Consider the following 18014-nt stretch of genomic DNA (forward strand, 5'->3'; position numbering starts at 1 on the left):
AAGAAAAACCCTCGAAGCACTCCAAAAATACGTTGTGCTGACCAGGTCGCTTGCTTTGGACATGCCTGCGCATCAATATCCACCAGGTGATTTCGTGTGCATAAGGACTTGGAGCTCTGAACCACTGCAGGAGAGGTGGAAGGGACCTTCCCAGGGACTGTTAACAACTGACACTGCGGTCACAGTAGAAGGGCTGGAACCGTGGGCACACCACACTCGAGTGAAGAGGGCCCCTTCATACAAAGTCATCAATAGAGGTCCAGAGACTGCAAAACTCATTTAAAAAGATGTCTAAAAGGGGGGCTATCATTGTAAAATATGGAAACAATAAATTCTGACATAGAGGCTGATGATGATGGAAGCATTGTTTAAAATATTAAAAGTAAAAACAAAAAATAAAAATCGGCTGTCAATAAAAGCACAACTGTTAATATACTTCCCAATAACTCTGGAAAAAAATGAGCTTGACAAAATTTTTCAATGGATTGGGGTGCAATCTGAGTTCCTGAGTAAAATCCTTAATTAATACTAGACTACATTTGTTAATCATATTTTTAGTAATATTACTCATTTATTATTGTTTAAAAAAAGAACTCACCAATAAAACAGCCTTCAGTCGAATGATTATTCAGACCGTAGCCAAAAAACAAAATTTAAGTGATTCGGTCACGACGCTCCCACCATCATATAGTGAATAGTGGATAACTAAATTGTTATAAAATCATTATTGACAGTAAAGTATAAATTAGTGTATAACTAAAATATAATTTAATTTAAGATGGAAGTATTGAAAAGATGATTATTTCAAAACTTCCAAAGGGGGGAAATGTAACCAGGGTGATGGAATCAGCTGACCATAAAGCACGAACAATGCTGCTATTCTGCTCCTGGTACAGCCCTGCCCACCTGGACATTAGGGCTGGGGACAGAGGGTCTCGTCTCTAGGTAACCATTAATGTTAAACAATAGTGGGGAGGGGGATTTTTAATAGAAATAGCGTTACCTAATGGCTGCAGGTGCATTTGTGGTACCTGTCCACTGTGTGAATGAACTGAAGCAGAGAGTCTTGCATCTCCATCCAAAGGGGTCAGTTTTTGGTAAGGGCTGGGAGTCGCCTGGAACCGGTCAAGACGACCCCGCTGTGTGGATGGGAGCCAGGAGAGAGCTGAGTTTGCGCAGAAACAAAAGTCAACCAGCGAACGCTGTGATGAAGAGGATGAGCCTTCATCTTGGGGCCCCCGACGACCACCACTAGGAGGCACTGCGCAAGCGCAGCTGGGAGGAGTCTATGGAAATGACTTCTTGGAACTGATTTTAATATGAAAGGGATGAGTTATGGAACCTAATGAATACGTATATTTTTGATCTGTATAAACTACCTGGAAAAGGTATGAGGTATGCACGTTGGGTGGAATTATCCCCCGTGCATCCAGCGCTGCCATAAAGAATGCTGCCTGTTAACACCACAGTGGTGTGACGAGGTTTTATTCCCGGATTTTCGGTGACACTCCCAGTGCCCTCAATCCCCATCCCAGTCACCTCGCAGTGCCCCCAACCCCCCTAGTCCCTCCCAATGCCCCCAACCCCCTCCCAGTCCCCTCCCAGTGCCCCCAAACCCCCTCCCACAACCCCCCAGTCCCTCCCAGTACCCCCAAATCCCCTCCCACGTCCTCCCAGTCCATTCCCAGTTCCCCCAAACCCCCTACCACCCCCCTCCCACAACGCCCCGAACAACCTCATTTTGAGTTTCAACAAGTTTTTTTTCAATAAACAAGGTTTTCACCTTCTTTAAAGCCAGTCAATAGTTTTATCATTCTAACAAGAACTGGAACTGGGAAGGGTTGCACGTAACATGAAAAACTGCAGCCTGGAGAAACTGCTGGTTATCCTCAGGAAACCACAAAAATCAGAGTTTACTGCTGTTCTGGATGGAAGATGAAAGATTTTCAATGACTGAAAGACTTGGGTAGATCAGCTGCACTGTTCAGCCATTGGGTAACTCCTCTTCCTCGCATGGCACTTGCTCCACAAAGGGAAGTCTTCACACCACGTGGAGAATCGCCTGTGAAATTCAATACGGTTTGCAATCAAATCAGCCTTTAAAGCTCGCATAAACAAATGGAATTGTTCTTCATACGTTGCGGAGCTGAAACGACTCAATAGCTCCAATACAAAAAGTCACTGACAGGGGTTGTGTTCTCTATAAACACCCAGCCCAGAAGATCTCACGATTTATAATGGGAACAGTTTCAGAATTTAATCCAACATGTATTTTACATGCAAGAAAAGCAGCTGCAAGCTCAGAATTCTCACAGTTATTTGTCTTGCAGACTTGATTCCGTTCCTCTGAAGATCAGCCGTGAACTGCCCAGATGAACTGAGCTCACGCGCCTTCTACCAAAAAAATTCCATCTCCAGAAAGATGACTGACAACGAGCAGCCTTTCTAAACTGAGTTATCACAGAATACATGCAACAAGCACCAGCTGAGTCTACACATATCATGACTTCAGAGCAAGGAGAGAGTAATAAAGCTGGCCCTGCCTCAAAGCACCTAAGCATATGAGAACGGACCTCACGTCGCAGAAAAATAAAAGGGTATCAAATCGGAGAGCAACATTTATGAGAAAAACTCAATTTTGAGAGACCTTTCTGACCATAAGATTGTGTCCAGTCGGAAAAGGGCAGCTCTTGATGCTTACATCGTCATCTAGTCAGTGAAATCCATCTGCAGGAATAAGCACAGCTCATGCAGAGCTGTTGAAGCTTTATGCCACTGACAGGCAACATCTAAGCCCAGAAATCTGAAAAAGCAGCAGCTGGATGAAGTTTCAATACCTCTTTCCCCTTACAAATGTGAAAGTTTCAAACTCACACCCAGAAGGGACGAACTCTTGATCCCGACCTGGAGAAGCGAAATGTCCATCACATCTCGAACCCTCAGCCTTCACCTTCTGTAGGAAGAAACAGACGTTCAAAATAATGTATGCATCTTCTAAAAGGCAGTGTACACCACCATCCAGGAAACCTAGGAATTACGGTCAAAAATCACAAGAAATGACCCAGCTAGTGGTTTATTTTTTTTTCTTTCATCCATCTGCCCAATATATGTCTCAAAAGACAGCATCCAAAGAGAAAACAGCTAACCTGCACCTGGCAAGTCTGAACGTTTGAGTGAACTGGAAAGAAAACAGGCGATCGGTTGAAAGAATCTGACCTGGAAACGTCCACAATCCAGTACCACCATCCTGCTATTTCTGCTTTCACCGTAATCAGAGTCTTCAAGAGGTAGGTGTGCTGCCGTCAGTGAGACTCCATATGCACTGCCTAAATATTTACTGATGCAGTAACTTGACCAAAACAAAGAGAAAAGGTTGGCTAAGATGTCATGCTCATGTACGGAGGCACATCGGTTTTAGCTCTTCAGCTGGCAAACAGAAGCAAGCACAGACGGAGACGCACAGAGCAAATGACCGAGGACAGAAGGACCTTGTCGCAGCAGCTAAACAGTTCCCCTGCACCCTTCCAAGACCGCCAGCCTATTCTGCAACAACACCCGAAATTTAAAAAAACGCTTCCCCACACAATCAAATGCAGCCGCTTAGAAGTGGGAAAAGCAACACTTTTCTTTGCAAGGCACAGCAGTGCATCACAAGAGTTTTTGGAACGAAATACTATTCGTTATTATCTCTCTCAGAGCACTACTGCTACTGACTGAGACCTTCAATGGCATTTCCTTGTTTCCCAGCCATTTCCTTTCCCTTTCCCCACACCAGAAAGCTCACTGAACCCTATCTATCTACATTACATGTAACGCAGTATAAAAGTTCCCAAAGCAGAGATATACTAGAATATACCAAAAATGTCTCACCAAACAGAGGTATACTAAACCTCGGAAGAAAATCAGAGAATGTTAATGTCATTAACGCTTCTCTCAACTCTCCACTAGGAAGTGGAGGTAGCGAGAGGATCACCACAGACTGATGGACATTACCACCACAGAAATGACATTACATCCAAGTGCTGAGACTGAGAGCATCCCGCTGCGCCATACAAACAATGCAAGTTACAAACACACCGAAACCTTGGGGGCGGAGGGAATCAATAAAACTCCAGGCCTAGAACTACAGCGCTGCAGGCCGTCAGAGCAGCCAGCGCTGAAACGCTGCCTCTGCAACACAACAGAAAGTCCACACGCGGGAGCGAACTCCTTAGCAATACTCACGCAATTTTCTTACAGGACGCCAAAGCGCAGCAGAGTATCTCGTTCTCTTCATGCCACTTGCACCTACACGGAATGGAGTTCAGGCTCATTTCAGAAGCATCGACAGCGTTAATCGACATGAACAGTTGGTCTGCTCACAGGGAACAGGAACAAACATTCAAGATGCGACCTTTCCGTCTCAGCGACCGTATGGCACCTCTGAAATTTCGCAGAGGACCAGTGTTCAATAACTAAGCTCCCAGTGGTTTGTGCAGAGTTCAAAGGCACGCTTCACAGGCAACCTGCTTCACGCAGAGGTGGGGGGAGGGAGAAAAGAGAATCCTGGGGTTTGGAAAGGGAACTGAAAGGTAACACTTTGAAGTTTCCCACTAATGTGAAATAGGTCCTCTTAGTACAAGCACCCCCGCTTTCCTCTCCACGTGAGTGTTTTAAAATGCATTTTTCCATTCTTGTTAAGGTCTCCCTCTAGTGTGCCGATACTCGTAGAAATGGAAAACCACCTGACCGTAAAAAGACAAAGTGACATTGATTCTCCCAACAGATCTTAAAATCCATCCTGTAAGCAGACTTGCAAGAATAATTTTTTTTTTTAAAGATCTATTCAAATTTAAGATCAAATTACTGGTTCTTACTTCAGACTTTTAACTTTTCCTTTGCTACTCTTTATTTCTCTAAGTTAACTGCGTCGTCACTAAACATTCCCTCGCAACACCACCAGCTACACGCCACTTTTATACAAACACAGAGGAATCGGAAAGTAGGAAAAGTTTTACCATTCAAGACTCATCGGGGGGGCAGGGAGAGAAAAAAAATCCTACAGAGTAAATCGGATTCCAGAAGTGTTAGAAAGAACATTCATTCCAGAAGAAAAAAGATAGGATCTTGCTTAACACTTACGCTCGAGAACTGGATTTGTACCACTGGGAAACAGACCTTCTCCCTCCTCACAGTAGCAATATGGGGCATCTGGTGGACTGAAACAGCCAGGTCTGATTCAAATTACACGGAGAGAGTCTGAACCTTCTGACTTCTAGGATTTCCAGTTAAATACCACAATGTATTTTTTTCCAATTTTTCACCCCACCCTTTAAATCGGGCCTCAGCGTTAAAAAGCTGAGTGTCTCTATACTTCTTTTGGGGAAGTATTTTTCATTTCCAGCTGTGCTCATGATGTGACCAGAAGCATTTCTTATCACAAGGCTTGCAGAACATTCTAGCTAGCAGCATACAAGCTGTATGTAAAGCACCAAGAACATCAGATTAATACAGATTTCCACAAAGAAGAACCCAACATACCTCGTATTACAGGAGAAATCCCAATGGAAGACATCCAGTTCTCCACACACCCAACTCCTGGATGGCTCCTTCTGGTATTTCTTCCGGCAGAGTTCTATTACCAGGTCTTCTGCAGCAAGAAGCTCCAGATGGCTCTCAGTGCCTAGAGCTCAGAGAAAATCCACGTCAGGAGAACAAGTCAGTGACTATTCTGCTGAGCTCAGTTCTCACTCACTCCCTGTTCACTGCCCAGCCTCGCACCGGAGCGTCAACACTCTTGTAAACCTTCCCAAGTTATTCCAACAGCGGTTTCAATAAAACCTGGCTTCCTAGCAAAGCAGGTCCCATACTCTCAGCATTTCAGTCCTTTAAAGAAGTTGAGTAAGACTGGGCCAAGTACTGACCCCTGGGGAACACCACTGGTTACGGGCCTCCAACCAGACTCAGCGCCGCTGATGTCACCCTCTGAGCTCTGCCATTCAGCCAGTTCTCAATCCACCTCTCTGTCTGCTCCTCCAGCCCACCCTTCCTGAGCTTCCCTACGAGGATGTTATGGGAGACAGTGTCCAAAGCCTTGCTGAAGTCGACCTAGGCAACACCACAGCTCTCTCCTCATCTACCCAGCCAACCATGCCATCACAGAAAGCTATGATCTTGCTCAAGCATGATTTCCCCTTGGTCAATCCACGCTGACTACTCCTGATAACCTTCTTTTCCTCCACTTGCTTGATGATGACAGCCAGAATGAGCTGCTCCATCACCCTTCCAGGGATGGAGGCCAGACTGACCGGCCTGTAGTTCCCCGGGTCCTCCTTCTCGCCCTTTTTGAAGACTGGAGTGACACTGGCCTTCCTCCAGTCCTCGGGCACCTCTCCTGTCCTCCAGGACCTCTCAAAGACCATGGAGAGGGGCTCAGCAATGACATCTGCCAGCTCCCTCAGCACTCGTGGGTGCACTCCATCGAGGCTCATGGATTTGTGGCTGTCCAGTTTGCTTCAACCATCTCTAACCCAATCCTCCTCGACACAGGCAAGGTCTGCCTTTCTCCAGGCCTTCTGTCTTACCTCCAGGGCCTGGGATTCCTAAGGGCCAGCCTTAGCAGTAAAGACTGAAGCAAAGAAGGCATGCAGTAACTCTGCCTTCTCCATGCCCTCCGTCACCAGGGCACCCACCTCATACAGCAGCAGGCCCACATTGTCCCTAGTCATCTGTTTGCGCTACTGATGTACTCAAAGAAGCCCTTCTTCTTGTCTTTGACATCCCTTGCCAGATGTCATTCCAGATGGGCCTTAGCCCCCCCTTCTTGCCCACCTGCATGCTCTGACAACCTTCCTCTATTCCTCCCAAGTGCTCTCTCCCTCCTTCCACATTCCATAGACATTTCTTTTCCATCCAAATTTTTCTAGAAGCTCCTTGCTCATCCACACACGTCTCCTGCCTCCTTTGCTTCATTTCTTACCTATGGGGATGCATCCATCTTGAGCAGGGAGCAAGTGATGCTTGAATAGTGACCAACTCTCTTGGACCTCCCCCTGCCTTCCACAGCCCTAACCCATGTGTTTCCTCCAAGGTCCTTCAACAGGCCAAAGTCAGCTCTCCTCAAGTCCAAGGCTGTGATCCTACCCACTGCCCTGCTCCTTCCACACACGATCCTGAACTCGCACCACCTCATGACCACAGCAGCCAAGGCTGCCCCCAACCTTCACACCCTCAACCAGTCCTTCTCTGTCTGATCACGCTGTTTTACTGTCACCGATGGGGAGCAAAACAAGAGGGAGAAGCATGCAAAGTAGTTCTAGCTATCAGGACCAGCTTTTAGGAAACCTTTCAGACCCAAAGCTTTTCAGACAAATACAGCTGTCCATGACTACATAACCCCTCTCTCGGGGAAAAAAGAAAAGGCCAAAAATGATCCTTTTCTCACCTGTTACGCTAGCCATTCGATTGAGACACCACTTAATTCGGAATCTGTCACCAGACTAGAGGAAAGAAAATTTCAGTCACTTTGAAGAAGTACAGTATATAACTCTGACATCTGCAAGACTTCTGACCCAAAAAGTCACCTCCAAAACAAAGGCCAACGTTTGTGGGATTCAATGGACGCTCTTGATGACAATTATCTTGAAGAGGAACCAAATGCCACGGAGCCTCTCCAACCAAACTCCAGGCGAAATACTGGACTCGTGTTTGGGGGCAGTTTAAGGGCTAACCCATGCTACTGGCATTGAGCTCTGGATCGCTTTCACCTGTATTTCTTCAGAGCCCTATATTTATGGATGGAGACCAACATCTTCACCCTCCCTGCCTTTTGAAGAACATTAGGCTCCAATGGAATCAAAACCTAATATAGCTGTCATGAAGCTTAAACGCCTCTGAAGCCCAACATTTTGTTTTGCTCATTGGCAAATGAAACTTGAGCAAAAATTAAGATGTACAGTGTTCTCACGGGGAAAATGCCAGAAAAACATCCCTTAGAAAAGCAGAACTGTGCAACTATTATTCAGCACAATCAATTTCAGTCAATCTTCAAAGCTCTGAACCTAAGTTAAAACAAAGTCAGAGACCAAGTGAAATGTTCACCAGCAGACTACAGCCAGAAGTGCAGGCTGAAACTAAGGCGGCAGAAAATTAGGTCTCTGCTTTATAAAAAGGCTGGCTTCTAGGAGCCACTTCTTCCTGCACGGAACTGGGATACCTTAGCAAACAGCGCCTTTGCCCACTCCTTTGCCCACCAATTAGGTTTGAGAGTGAAGCATCTCCTTTGTCATCCAACAGAAGTGAAACGAAAGGTTTTGATTGAGAGCATCTTACTTTGACCTGGACCATACCCTGCAGTAGAAGTGAGGCGAAACACCCCTGGCTGGCTGGACAAACTCCAGAAGCTCCCGCAAGACAACGGCGTAAGAAGTACGGGAAAGACCAAATCCAGACAGAGGGATCTTATGAGCGGCATCACCTAATGGGGGGGTGTCAGAAAAAAACCAAAACACCAAGTTATAAGAAGTCCTGTTTCCTTGAACGATACAGTTCCCCCCTCCTTTGTATCTTTTTATATCCATATACGTACACACACCCCTCCTCTTCTTCTCTACAGGCACTGTGTCTGTGCTTAAGCCATCAAAACCCTGCTTTTGTCAGCAGCAGACTGGCAGGGCTGGGCTGCGAGCACACACACACACCACTTTTACAAGGCAATTATCTAAGTATTTGACCTAGGAAACATTGGCCAAGTTTGTTCCCTCTGTACACAAGGGGAGGAAGTGTCCTAATAGAAACCAACTGGAATCTACAAACACTACTGAAGAGTCACAAAGGGAGTACGGCAGGCCAAGCCAGGCACAACAACAGCAGAAATACTTTAACTTTGGTGACAGATGTGAAGCTGCCAAGCACAACTTTGAAACACAAACTAGTACCTTTGAGCTACCCTATCATGAGTTAGCAGTTCATGCTGAAGATACACTCCAGGACTATCAAGGGAACGGCACTTGGCTCAGGTGGGCTTGAAAGCATTTAAAGCCAAACAAAGTTGTCCCATTTAAGAAAAACGTACTGCAGTTATTATGGAATTAAAATAGGAAGATGGAACACAAATAATTCTCCCACTGACAAAACCACTTTGGGTCAAGTGCTCTGCCATTTGTGGGTACAAGAAACATACAACAGGCGACTGCACCAAGCTGCTCTGTCACTCCTTTTTCTTCAAAACTCGACCAGTTCCCAGAAGCAGAAACTGCAGACTTCCAAAACGTTCTGACACAAATCAGATAAGCTGAGTCTAAAACCACACACCTCTGCACACCCCTCCTCTTCTCCACTGATACTCACTAGCAGTCTGGCAGTGGTACCGAAAACCAAGTGGTGGTGCTTCTGCAGAAGAGCAGGGGAGACGGGAGAAAAAGAACAATCATTACCCACCATCCACAATGACAGATCCTTAACTCTCAGCCATACACCAGTCTCGCGTACAGAAAGGAACAGCTTCATCTTCCACTGGGGCAAGTACAACTGCCACAACTACTTTCGAAAAAGTTCTTTTCAGTTATACGCATTTTAAAAAACAAAAAGTCTATGATACAGCGTGTGTGTGTGTGTGTGTACATGTGTGTTTAGGTCCAACCAAGACAAACATTCATTGGCATGAACTACAAAGCACAAACATCTGAAGGTCCTTCTGCATTTGTTCTACCCTCTTTAAAGCGTCATGCAGTTCCCACGCTTAAGTCCATCTCTCCAGAAACAACCAGCACTGCTCCAATATTTTAAGAAGGCCAGCCACTTACAGTCAAAGAAATAAACCTATCTTCATCTCATCTGGGCAGCAGTAAGTAACAGCAGAACGCCTCCCTCTCACCCCAAGGCAGGATGAACTACTTCTCCTCTCCCTTCCTTGGAACTCACCTGCATCGATGAAATGATGCAAATCGGCTATTACGCCGTCCTTTAGGGAGTACTTCACACACCCGATCTCACAAGGAAGGAAGCGCTGTTCACAGCTGGATGGCAGCTTGCCATGGCTGTAAATGTCCAGGAAGTAGAAGATGTCTGAAACCACGGCTGAAAGGAAACAAAAACCACAAACATTTTCAGAAGAGCCAACAGAGGTTACCTCTAGCCATCCTGGCCTCATCTCATCCAGCGTAAGCTTCAGTGCGCTTTATCATATGAGTGACGTAGGGTAATGACCAAGTAAAACACAGCTCTCTCTGTATCACAGATGACCAGGTAGTTAATACTTCTGCAAGAGTCAGGCATATTAGTGATCCCAGTACATCTCCCATAGCTGCTACTGTGTGTAGAGATCAGGGCAAAAAGAGGGAAGAAAAAAATACATCAACCCCCAAACCCACACAAATGTTAAGAGGCCTGGAATCAACAACAGGACCTACTATTCCTTTTTACGATAGGTCTCTTCACCCTCTAGGAAAAAAAGGTTAGAAAAAACGTCAGTCTGAAGCAGCAAAGCAGCCTCACCAGCTCAATCCAGTGACTCACACAAGTTACAGGAGCTAAATAACCTTCTGCAGCAAGAGGAGGCAACAAGTCTGCTCGTTAAAAGGATTGCTTCTCCACTGCTCTATGAGCTCCCAAAGAAGTCAGCAAGCACACCCAAAGCAAATGTGAAGAAATAAATTTACCATTTACTAATTTTAAAAGTACCCAACTACGAAAAGTGTTTCAGAGTACACCTTAATCCTTCTCTTCATAAATGTCACCTAACATTCTCACTGAAGCTTTAGGTACCTATTTCATCTGTACCCTTAGGTTACGCCCCTCATCAAAAAAGTCCTACTTGTTCTCCTAAACAATGGAGCTGTAGAACTGCTTTTGCAGACAAATACTGCTCTAGGCCAAATTTTAAGGCATTTAACACCACTTGTCCGAAGCTTGAATGCTGGTGCTCTCTTACATTGGGTATCAACCTCTACAAGCTGCGGAGTCAGGAAAGACACCTCTGACCCGCTTTCCTTACCAAAAAAATGGATATAGCTACAGGGAACCGTGCAGCACTTTGACCGAGAAAGAAAGGAGCAGCAGCATCAAATGCGTCTCAGTTATCCCTCATCATTACCCCCTCCTTCAGTTTAAAGATAAATTGTGCCAGCTCAAGCCACCACCACCAACCCCATCAAATTTGCATCACGGTGACAGGGGAGCACAACCTCTGCCAGGGAGGACACTAAGATGTATCACGCTTTTTATGGAGCTGCTCTTTCCTGCCCCTCCATGACCATGGCAACAGGAAAAGACTTCAGGAGACCTGTTACGCAAAAGGCTTCAGCTGAAACTTAGCCACACAGCAGATGCAGCTTACATCAGCTGGCTGCGTGACTTCTCTTGTAAGCACTACCACTTCTCATTTTTCAGAATAACGTCATATTCATGGGGAAATGATTACAGATGTGTTCACTACTCGATTCCAATCAAAACATCCATTTGAAGAAGGGGGCACCGATAAAACAGGTTTCGTTTTTCCAAGAGTTTTCACCAAGGAAGCAAGCCAGGATGTTACAAAAGCACTGACAAAGCACATATCCCCTCTTTTATTCTCCCAAGGAGGCCAGGTCACTGTTTTCTTTAACACCTCTACCACACCTCATTTTTGAACTTTGATATCTAACAACTCTTCACCCTTTCACATTAGTACAAGCATTATTTTATGCTGAACTTGGGTTAGACCTTGTAAACCACAAATCGTAGGAGTTCCACACTTTCCTTTTTCTTCAAAGCCTTGAAATAATTGTAAAGAAACCATTAGTGGCTACATTTCCCTCCAGCTAAAGAACAGAGGACAATGATTTTGGGGGAGGGGGGGGTAGGGAAGGGGGCATGGCAGCACAACACACATCTGCACTGACTTCCCGCTGTACTACAGAAGACCTTTTCCCAGCAGCAGACCCTTAGTTTAACACAAAGAAACAGCTGACACAGACGGCCATTAGCAAAATGGAATCAGCCTTTGTACAGGTACCCTTGAGAATATCTACACAGGGCAAGCTTCTGTCTACCAGGATCAACTGCTGTAAGATTACCCTACCCTGATCGTTCTCCCAGGACATAGCAGAGGCCTTTGGAAGAGAAGTGACACCGGGCATCTTTGTGGTCAGACAAGCAGGAACCGGATGAGCCACATTAGACGTCTGGAAGAGAAGAGAAGAGAAAGTTAAAAAAAAAAATCAAAACAGTCTACTAACCCCCAATAAAGTCCTTCACCTCCTCCTCTCAGAGGAACACAGGATTGGCCACTAACAGTGATGGTCAGGCGGAACAAGGCTGCAGTTTCTACACATGTGCCCATGGACTTGCAGACCCGAAAGGCAGGATTTCTCTTCTAACAAAAACAGAGCTGGGTATCTTAGCACCCCGCTCAACTCACTGCAACTACAAAGAGCTATAGCTAAAAATCACAACATGCAATTCAAAAAAAAAATTGTTTTCGGGAACTTTCCAAATTGGAATTTCCAATTTTTTTCCATAAACTTTATGGAAAAGTTTGGCACATGCGTTAGTTGCCTTGGACTAGGAAGGAAAGTGATGAAAAGCTGACAAAGCCTCAGGGAAGCCATCAGACTGCTCTGGCACAGAGCAAGTAAGAAAGGCACCGGCGTCCATTCAGCGCTGCAAATTCACACAGGAGCAGGAAGCTTTTCAGAGGACAGGAAGAGAAACCCGGCAGGCTTACAGAACTCAATCATTCAGGACCCAAACTGGGAATAACACCCACATCTAGGTACACTCATTCCAGATGACCATCTTAGCCAAAGTTTGTGGATTATCAGTTTCAACTACTTCAAATAAACCGAGGAATCGGTCCCATTCACCTAAGCTTCAGTCATCTCGAAAAGATGACCAAGACCTTTCACTACACAAAGTCAGCGTGGTTGTCTGTGTGATTAATCAATGCAGATCACACATAACCTCACACATACACACTTCCCTATTTCCACTGACAGCCAAGAAGGATGATGATCTTTATTTTGCTAAAGCAATTATTGCTTTCCCTGATTACAGCTTTCTAAAATGCCACCACTCCTGGAAGGAAATACACAAGCCTCTGCTTCTGACTTTGCTGTCATTTCAGGTAGCTCTCCATTACACGTGAAAACGGAGCTCCACTAATTACATACCCCTAGCCTGCTAAATAACACAATGATGATCAGATTTTAAACAGCTCTTTTCCATATAAGCAAGCCCCCAAAACCAGAAAACATTGCCTAATATCTCCCTACTAGTCTGGACTGACTAAATTAACTGCTCCAGCTTTACCAGTTACTCCACACTATGATCATCCTGTCATTCCCTCTGGAAGTGTTTCAAAGTCCTCAGTTTTACCCTCACCAGTAATTCATAGTTCATACTCAGTATCTAGTCACACGGGATGAAGAAATAAATGTGGTATTATCCATTCGCTCGACCAGGCTCTCTGCTGTGACACACAAGTTTTCACGCTGCCAACCAAGACTGCAATAAAATAAGCTTTCCCACACCTCGCACAAGTCAAACTCTGAAGCAAACTATGCTTCAGGGAACTGCTGGGAGAGGGAGACAGACATAAGGGACAAAAAAAAAAAGGGGGGTGGCAGGGACAGACACATGAGACACACACCTTTTCAAGACAGTAAATAGTACAAGGGATCCCGCTAGCACTATTTTTGACTACAACCACATTCAGCTTCACCTAACTGCTTACTTTTACATTGAGGGACTTTGTCCTCCACCAGAGCATTACTATTCTCTCCATAACCAAACCAATCTACAAACAACGGCAAGGTACAATTCTTCTTTCTGTGCACAGGTTCCAACATTTCACTGACCTGCTCCACCACACAGCCGCTCAAGAATGCCCCAGCAGCTGTGTTTAAGATGTGGCTTCAGGCCATCCGCCAAGAACCAGCTAAATTAAGGACACCCACAAAGCAAGAGCAACATGAACCTAGCACCAGAAGCCACACCAATTTACAATATTACAAAGAAAAAAAAAATGGCAAAGCCAGTCACTGCAAAATGTTGTTAAACATAAAACTAAGTTGTTAGAGAACGACATTTTACTTGGGAAAAGAGCCCAAAGGAACAAGCTGCGCTGGTTTAAAACAGGATAGACTATTTTCACCTTTAATTCAAACCAGAACAATTTCCCGCTTAACCTTCGTAACGGTACGGACTGCCCCAGCAGCCGTAACCTCCACAGGCTGGAGGCTCTGGAGAGCAGGTCCTCCTCCATGGCACCATAGCTGACCAAACCCAACACCACTCCCTCCGCCTCTGGTTCAGCTACTCTGGAAGGTCTTCCTTTCTTAGCATGTACCTCTTGCACCATCTTCTCCGAGCGTTTCTTTTCATTCCACTTACGAGCCTTCTCTGCATATACCATCTTTTCTTCCTTACTCAGCAACTAAAGGAAAGGGAATTGGTAAAAAAAAAGTTTTACTGCTTCCTCCTAGCAGCCCCACAAAGCAAGAAACTCCATGTAAGAAATTAATTGTGCATTTCCAAAGGACGTTCTCAATGCTTGCCAAGAGCTGCCAACTGCTAGCACTGACTCCAAACATTTCCTGCAGCCTTCTCCCTAACGGACCCACAACCTTTGATTCCAAACGCCTGGCGAGCACACGCTTCTGAAGCATCTTTGGGCGAGAGCAAACTAGCACTGCCCCACCACAAACCAGAGGTCTTCTGAAATCACTCGGGCCAGCTGGGGATGCCACTACCCATAGAATCATAGTTTGGGTTGGAAGGGAGGTTCTCCTTCCCCTCTGCACTGCCCTAGTGAGGCCCCATCTGGAGTACTGGGTCCAGTTCTGGGCTCCCCAGTTCAAGAAAGATGAGGAGCTACTGAAGAGAGTCCAGCGGAGGGCTACGAGGATGAGGAGCTACCGGAGCATCTCTCCTACGAGGAGCGGCTGAGGGAGCTGGGCTTGTTCAGCCTGGAGAAGAGCAGGCTGAGAGGGGACCTTAGAAATGTCGATCAGTATCTGCGGGGGGGGGGTGGGTGTGTGTGTGTGTGTGTGTGTGTGTCAGGAGGACGGGGCCAGACTCTTTCCAGTGGTGCCCAGCAGTAGGACAAGGGGCAATGGGCACAAACTGGAGCAGAGGAAGCTCCAGCTGAACACGAGGAAGAACTTCTTCCCTCTGAGGGTGACGGAGCCCTGGCCCAGGATGCCCAGGGAGGCTGTGGAGTCTCCTTCTCTGGAGATACTCCAGCCCCGCCCGGACAAGTTCCTGTGCTCTGGGTGACCCTGCTTGGGCAGAGAGTTGGACTGGGTGACCCACAGAGGTCCCTTCCAATCCCCACCATGCTGAGATTCTGGGATTAAAGGTCATTGAGTTGAACGCCCCTGTCATGAGCAGGGACATCTTCAACTGGATCAGGCTGCTCAGAGCCCCCTCCAACCTGACTTTGAATGTTTCCAGGGAGGGGGCAGCCACAGCTTCTCTGAGCAGCCTGGGCCAGTGTTTCACCGCCCTCAAGGGGAAGAATTTCTTCCTTCTATCTAGCCTGAATCGACCCACCTTTTGTTTACAACCACTGCCCCTCGCCCCCCTAACATGGCTGTCCCAACAGCCCGCCACCCAGAGGGGAGGGGGGCACGGCCTGTGCTTCTCAGCCAGACCCGCACGGGGCCACCCGCACCGCCCAGCCCCCGCTTCGCCGCTCAGGCAAGGCCACGCTGACACCCCCCACCCCAGCCCCCGCTTCCCCCTCACGCAAGCCCACGCTGACACCCCCCACCCCAGCCCCCGCTTCCCCCTCACGCAAGCCCACGCTGACTCCCCACACCCCCCCATCCCCACCCCAGACCCACGCGGCGGGGCCCGGCTCCCCCCGCCGACCCGCGGCCGCTCCCCGGCCCCGGGCCCTCCCCTCACCGCCCAGGCCCCGCAGCAGTGCGGGATGGCGTCGGCCACGCGCGCCACGGGCAGCCCGCGCCGCTGCAGCTCGGGCAGCCGCTGGCGCACGAAGCAGCAGAAGGGTCTGCGCGCACCCCGCCGCTGCGCCATGCCGCATGCGCTCCCTCGGCCCCGGGGACGGGTCGGGAGGGGCGGGGCCGGGCACGCGCGCGGCCGCCCTCGGCTCTTGGCGCCAAAGGGGAGGGCTCGCGCCTGAGGGCCGGCCGCGCCCCCTCCCCTCGCGGGCTGCGGCCGTCACCTCAGGAGAGGCGCGGGGGGAGCCGGGCCGGGAGGGGAGCCCGGCAGCGCTGCGCGGGGGGGGCGGGGGGTTTTTTCTCTCCGTTTTTTGGGTGTTGAAGGGTGAGCGCTGCGGAGAGGGACTGGGAGTGCTGGGGGACCACGGGGTGACCCTGAGCCAGCAGCGCGCCCTGGGTGCCAAGGAGGGCAACGGGATCCTGGGGTGCATCGAGAGGAGCGTGGGCAGCAGGGCGAGGGACGGGGGGGACAGGGGGGGACAGAGGGGGAAAAGGTGGGACGGGGGGGATGGAGGGGACGGGGGGGGACACAAGGGACGGGGGGGACAGGGGTGTCAGTGGGGGACAGGGGGGGACAGAGGGAGGAAGGATGGGACGGGGGGGATGGAGGGGACAGGGGGGGACAGAAGGGACCGGGGGGACGGGGGGTCAGGGGAGGACAGGGGGGTCAGAGGGGGACAGAGGGGATGGGGGGGACAGAGGGGGGGACACAAGGGACAAAGGGGGGACACAAGGGACAGAGGGGGACAGAGAGGGGACGGGGGGAGAGGGGGAGACATAAGGGACAGAGAGGGGACAGAGGGGGACGGTGGGGACACGTGGGCGCTTGGGGACACCATTGGGGGGGGACGGGGACATCGTGGGTGTCCTCGCACCCTGGGTGCCCCCCTCTTACCCTGTGCTCAGACCCCCCCCGCCCCACATAACCTCCTCACCGTTGGAGAGGAGGGGTCCCTTTTCCGGGGGGGGGGGTGTCCCCATTTCGGGGGGGTATCCCCGTTTCTCGTGGAGTCCCTGGAGCAGGGGGGGTCCCCATTCCCGGGAGGCCCCATCACAGGGAGGGGGATGTCCCCCTTGCAGGGGGGGTCCCCATCCGCAGGGGGGTCCCCATTCCTGGGGGTGGCATCCCCATTTCAGAGGGATCCCCATTCCGGGGGAGTTCCCCGTTCCCGGGAGTTCCCCATCACCGGGGTGGCGTCCCCATTCCGGGGGAGTTCCCCGTTCCCCGGGGGTCCCCATCACCGGGGCGTGTCCCCATTGCAGGGGGGGTCCCCATTCCCGGGGAGGAGTCCCCATTCCCGGGGGGGATCCCAACTTCAGGGGGGGGGTCCCTGTCTCTCGGGGGTTCCCCGTTCCCAGGGGGTCCCCATCACCTCGGGGGTGTCCCCTGATGCTGTGAGAAGCCGGAGCTGCAGACTCCCCAGCCGGCAGAGTGTTCAGCAGGGATTCTGTATTGCGGCGCCGGGCACACGGGGGTCTCTCCTCCCAGCGTGTGCCCCGAAGAGACACCGTGCCCAGGTGTTTATGCTATGGTAACGTACATGTTCATTGCATTTCCAAGCAATGCTGAGCACAGCAATGGTTTTGCCGAGAACTCATCAGTACCTGGTCATGTCCGTCGCACGTCTGTCTGGCGTCTCTGGGTGATCGCGGGCTCTTCAGGTTCTCCTGCAGCCTCCTCATCTCTGCAGTTCGCACCCCTGCTCTCGCCAGGCCCAGGCGCCTCCAGGGATCGTTCAGGAGTCCCTGGTCTTGCGCCCGTCCCCACTGTTCCCAAAGAACCGAGACTTGTTTGGGCTGTGCCAAGATTCTGACCCCCTGCCCTGAGAACATCCCCTGCAGGATACATTGGTGACACTCACAGTTATCACCCTGTTGCAGGGGGGGGTCCCCATTCCCGGGGGTTCCCCGTTCCCGGGGAGTCCCCATCGCGGGGGGGGGGGGGGGGGGTGTCCCCGTTGCACGAGGGGTCCCCACCGGCGGGGGGCTCCCCGGAGCAGGAGGGATTCTTCTCGCTGCTGAGCTCAGTGCAGGGTGCCTGCATGGACGAGCAGCGTCCAGGACTGGGAGGGGGTTTGGGGGCACTGGGAG

General features: G+C 49.4%; 1 protein-coding gene across 1 annotated transcript; it reads right to left on the reverse strand.

Annotated features, from left to right (window-relative positions):
- Positions 1–1752: 1752 nt before the first annotated feature.
- LOC142360039 (protein maelstrom homolog) lies at positions 1753–15999 on the reverse strand. Its single transcript, XM_075412335.1, has 12 exons — positions 15868–15999; positions 14306–14392; positions 12038–12140; positions 9901–10056; positions 9328–9369; positions 8328–8455; positions 7424–7478; positions 5521–5662; positions 4225–4287; positions 3217–3349; positions 2875–2953; positions 1753–2062 (listed from the first exon to the last, which is right to left on the reverse strand). Exons 1-12 carry the CDS (start codon positions 15997–15999, stop codon positions 1947–1949), a joined length of 1236 nt encoding a protein of 411 aa, XP_075268450.1. The 3' UTR covers positions 1753–1946.
- Between the last annotated feature and the right edge of the window lie 2015 nt (positions 16000–18014).

Source organism: Opisthocomus hoazin, unplaced genomic scaffold (assembly GCF_030867145.1).
Source record: "Opisthocomus hoazin isolate bOpiHoa1 unplaced genomic scaffold, bOpiHoa1.hap1 HAP1_SCAFFOLD_56, whole genome shotgun sequence".
NCBI lineage: Eukaryota > Metazoa > Chordata > Aves > Opisthocomiformes > Opisthocomidae > Opisthocomus > Opisthocomus hoazin.

Excerpts from the sequence above, each read along its gene's own strand:
- LOC142360039 (XM_075412335.1), bottom strand. The coding sequence starts at position 15,999 with ATGGCGCAGCGGCGGGGTGCGCGCAGACCCTTCTGCTGCTTCGTGCGC. Across the intron at positions 10,057-12,037 it reads GTCCTGGGAGAACGATCAGG|CCGTGGTTTCAGACATCTTC; the intron begins GTAGGGTAATCT and ends GTTTCCTTTCAG. Across the intron at positions 2,954-3,216 it reads TGGATTGTGGACGTTTCCAG|AAGGTGAAGGCTGAGGGTTC; the intron begins GTCAGATTCTTT and ends TTCTTCCTACAG.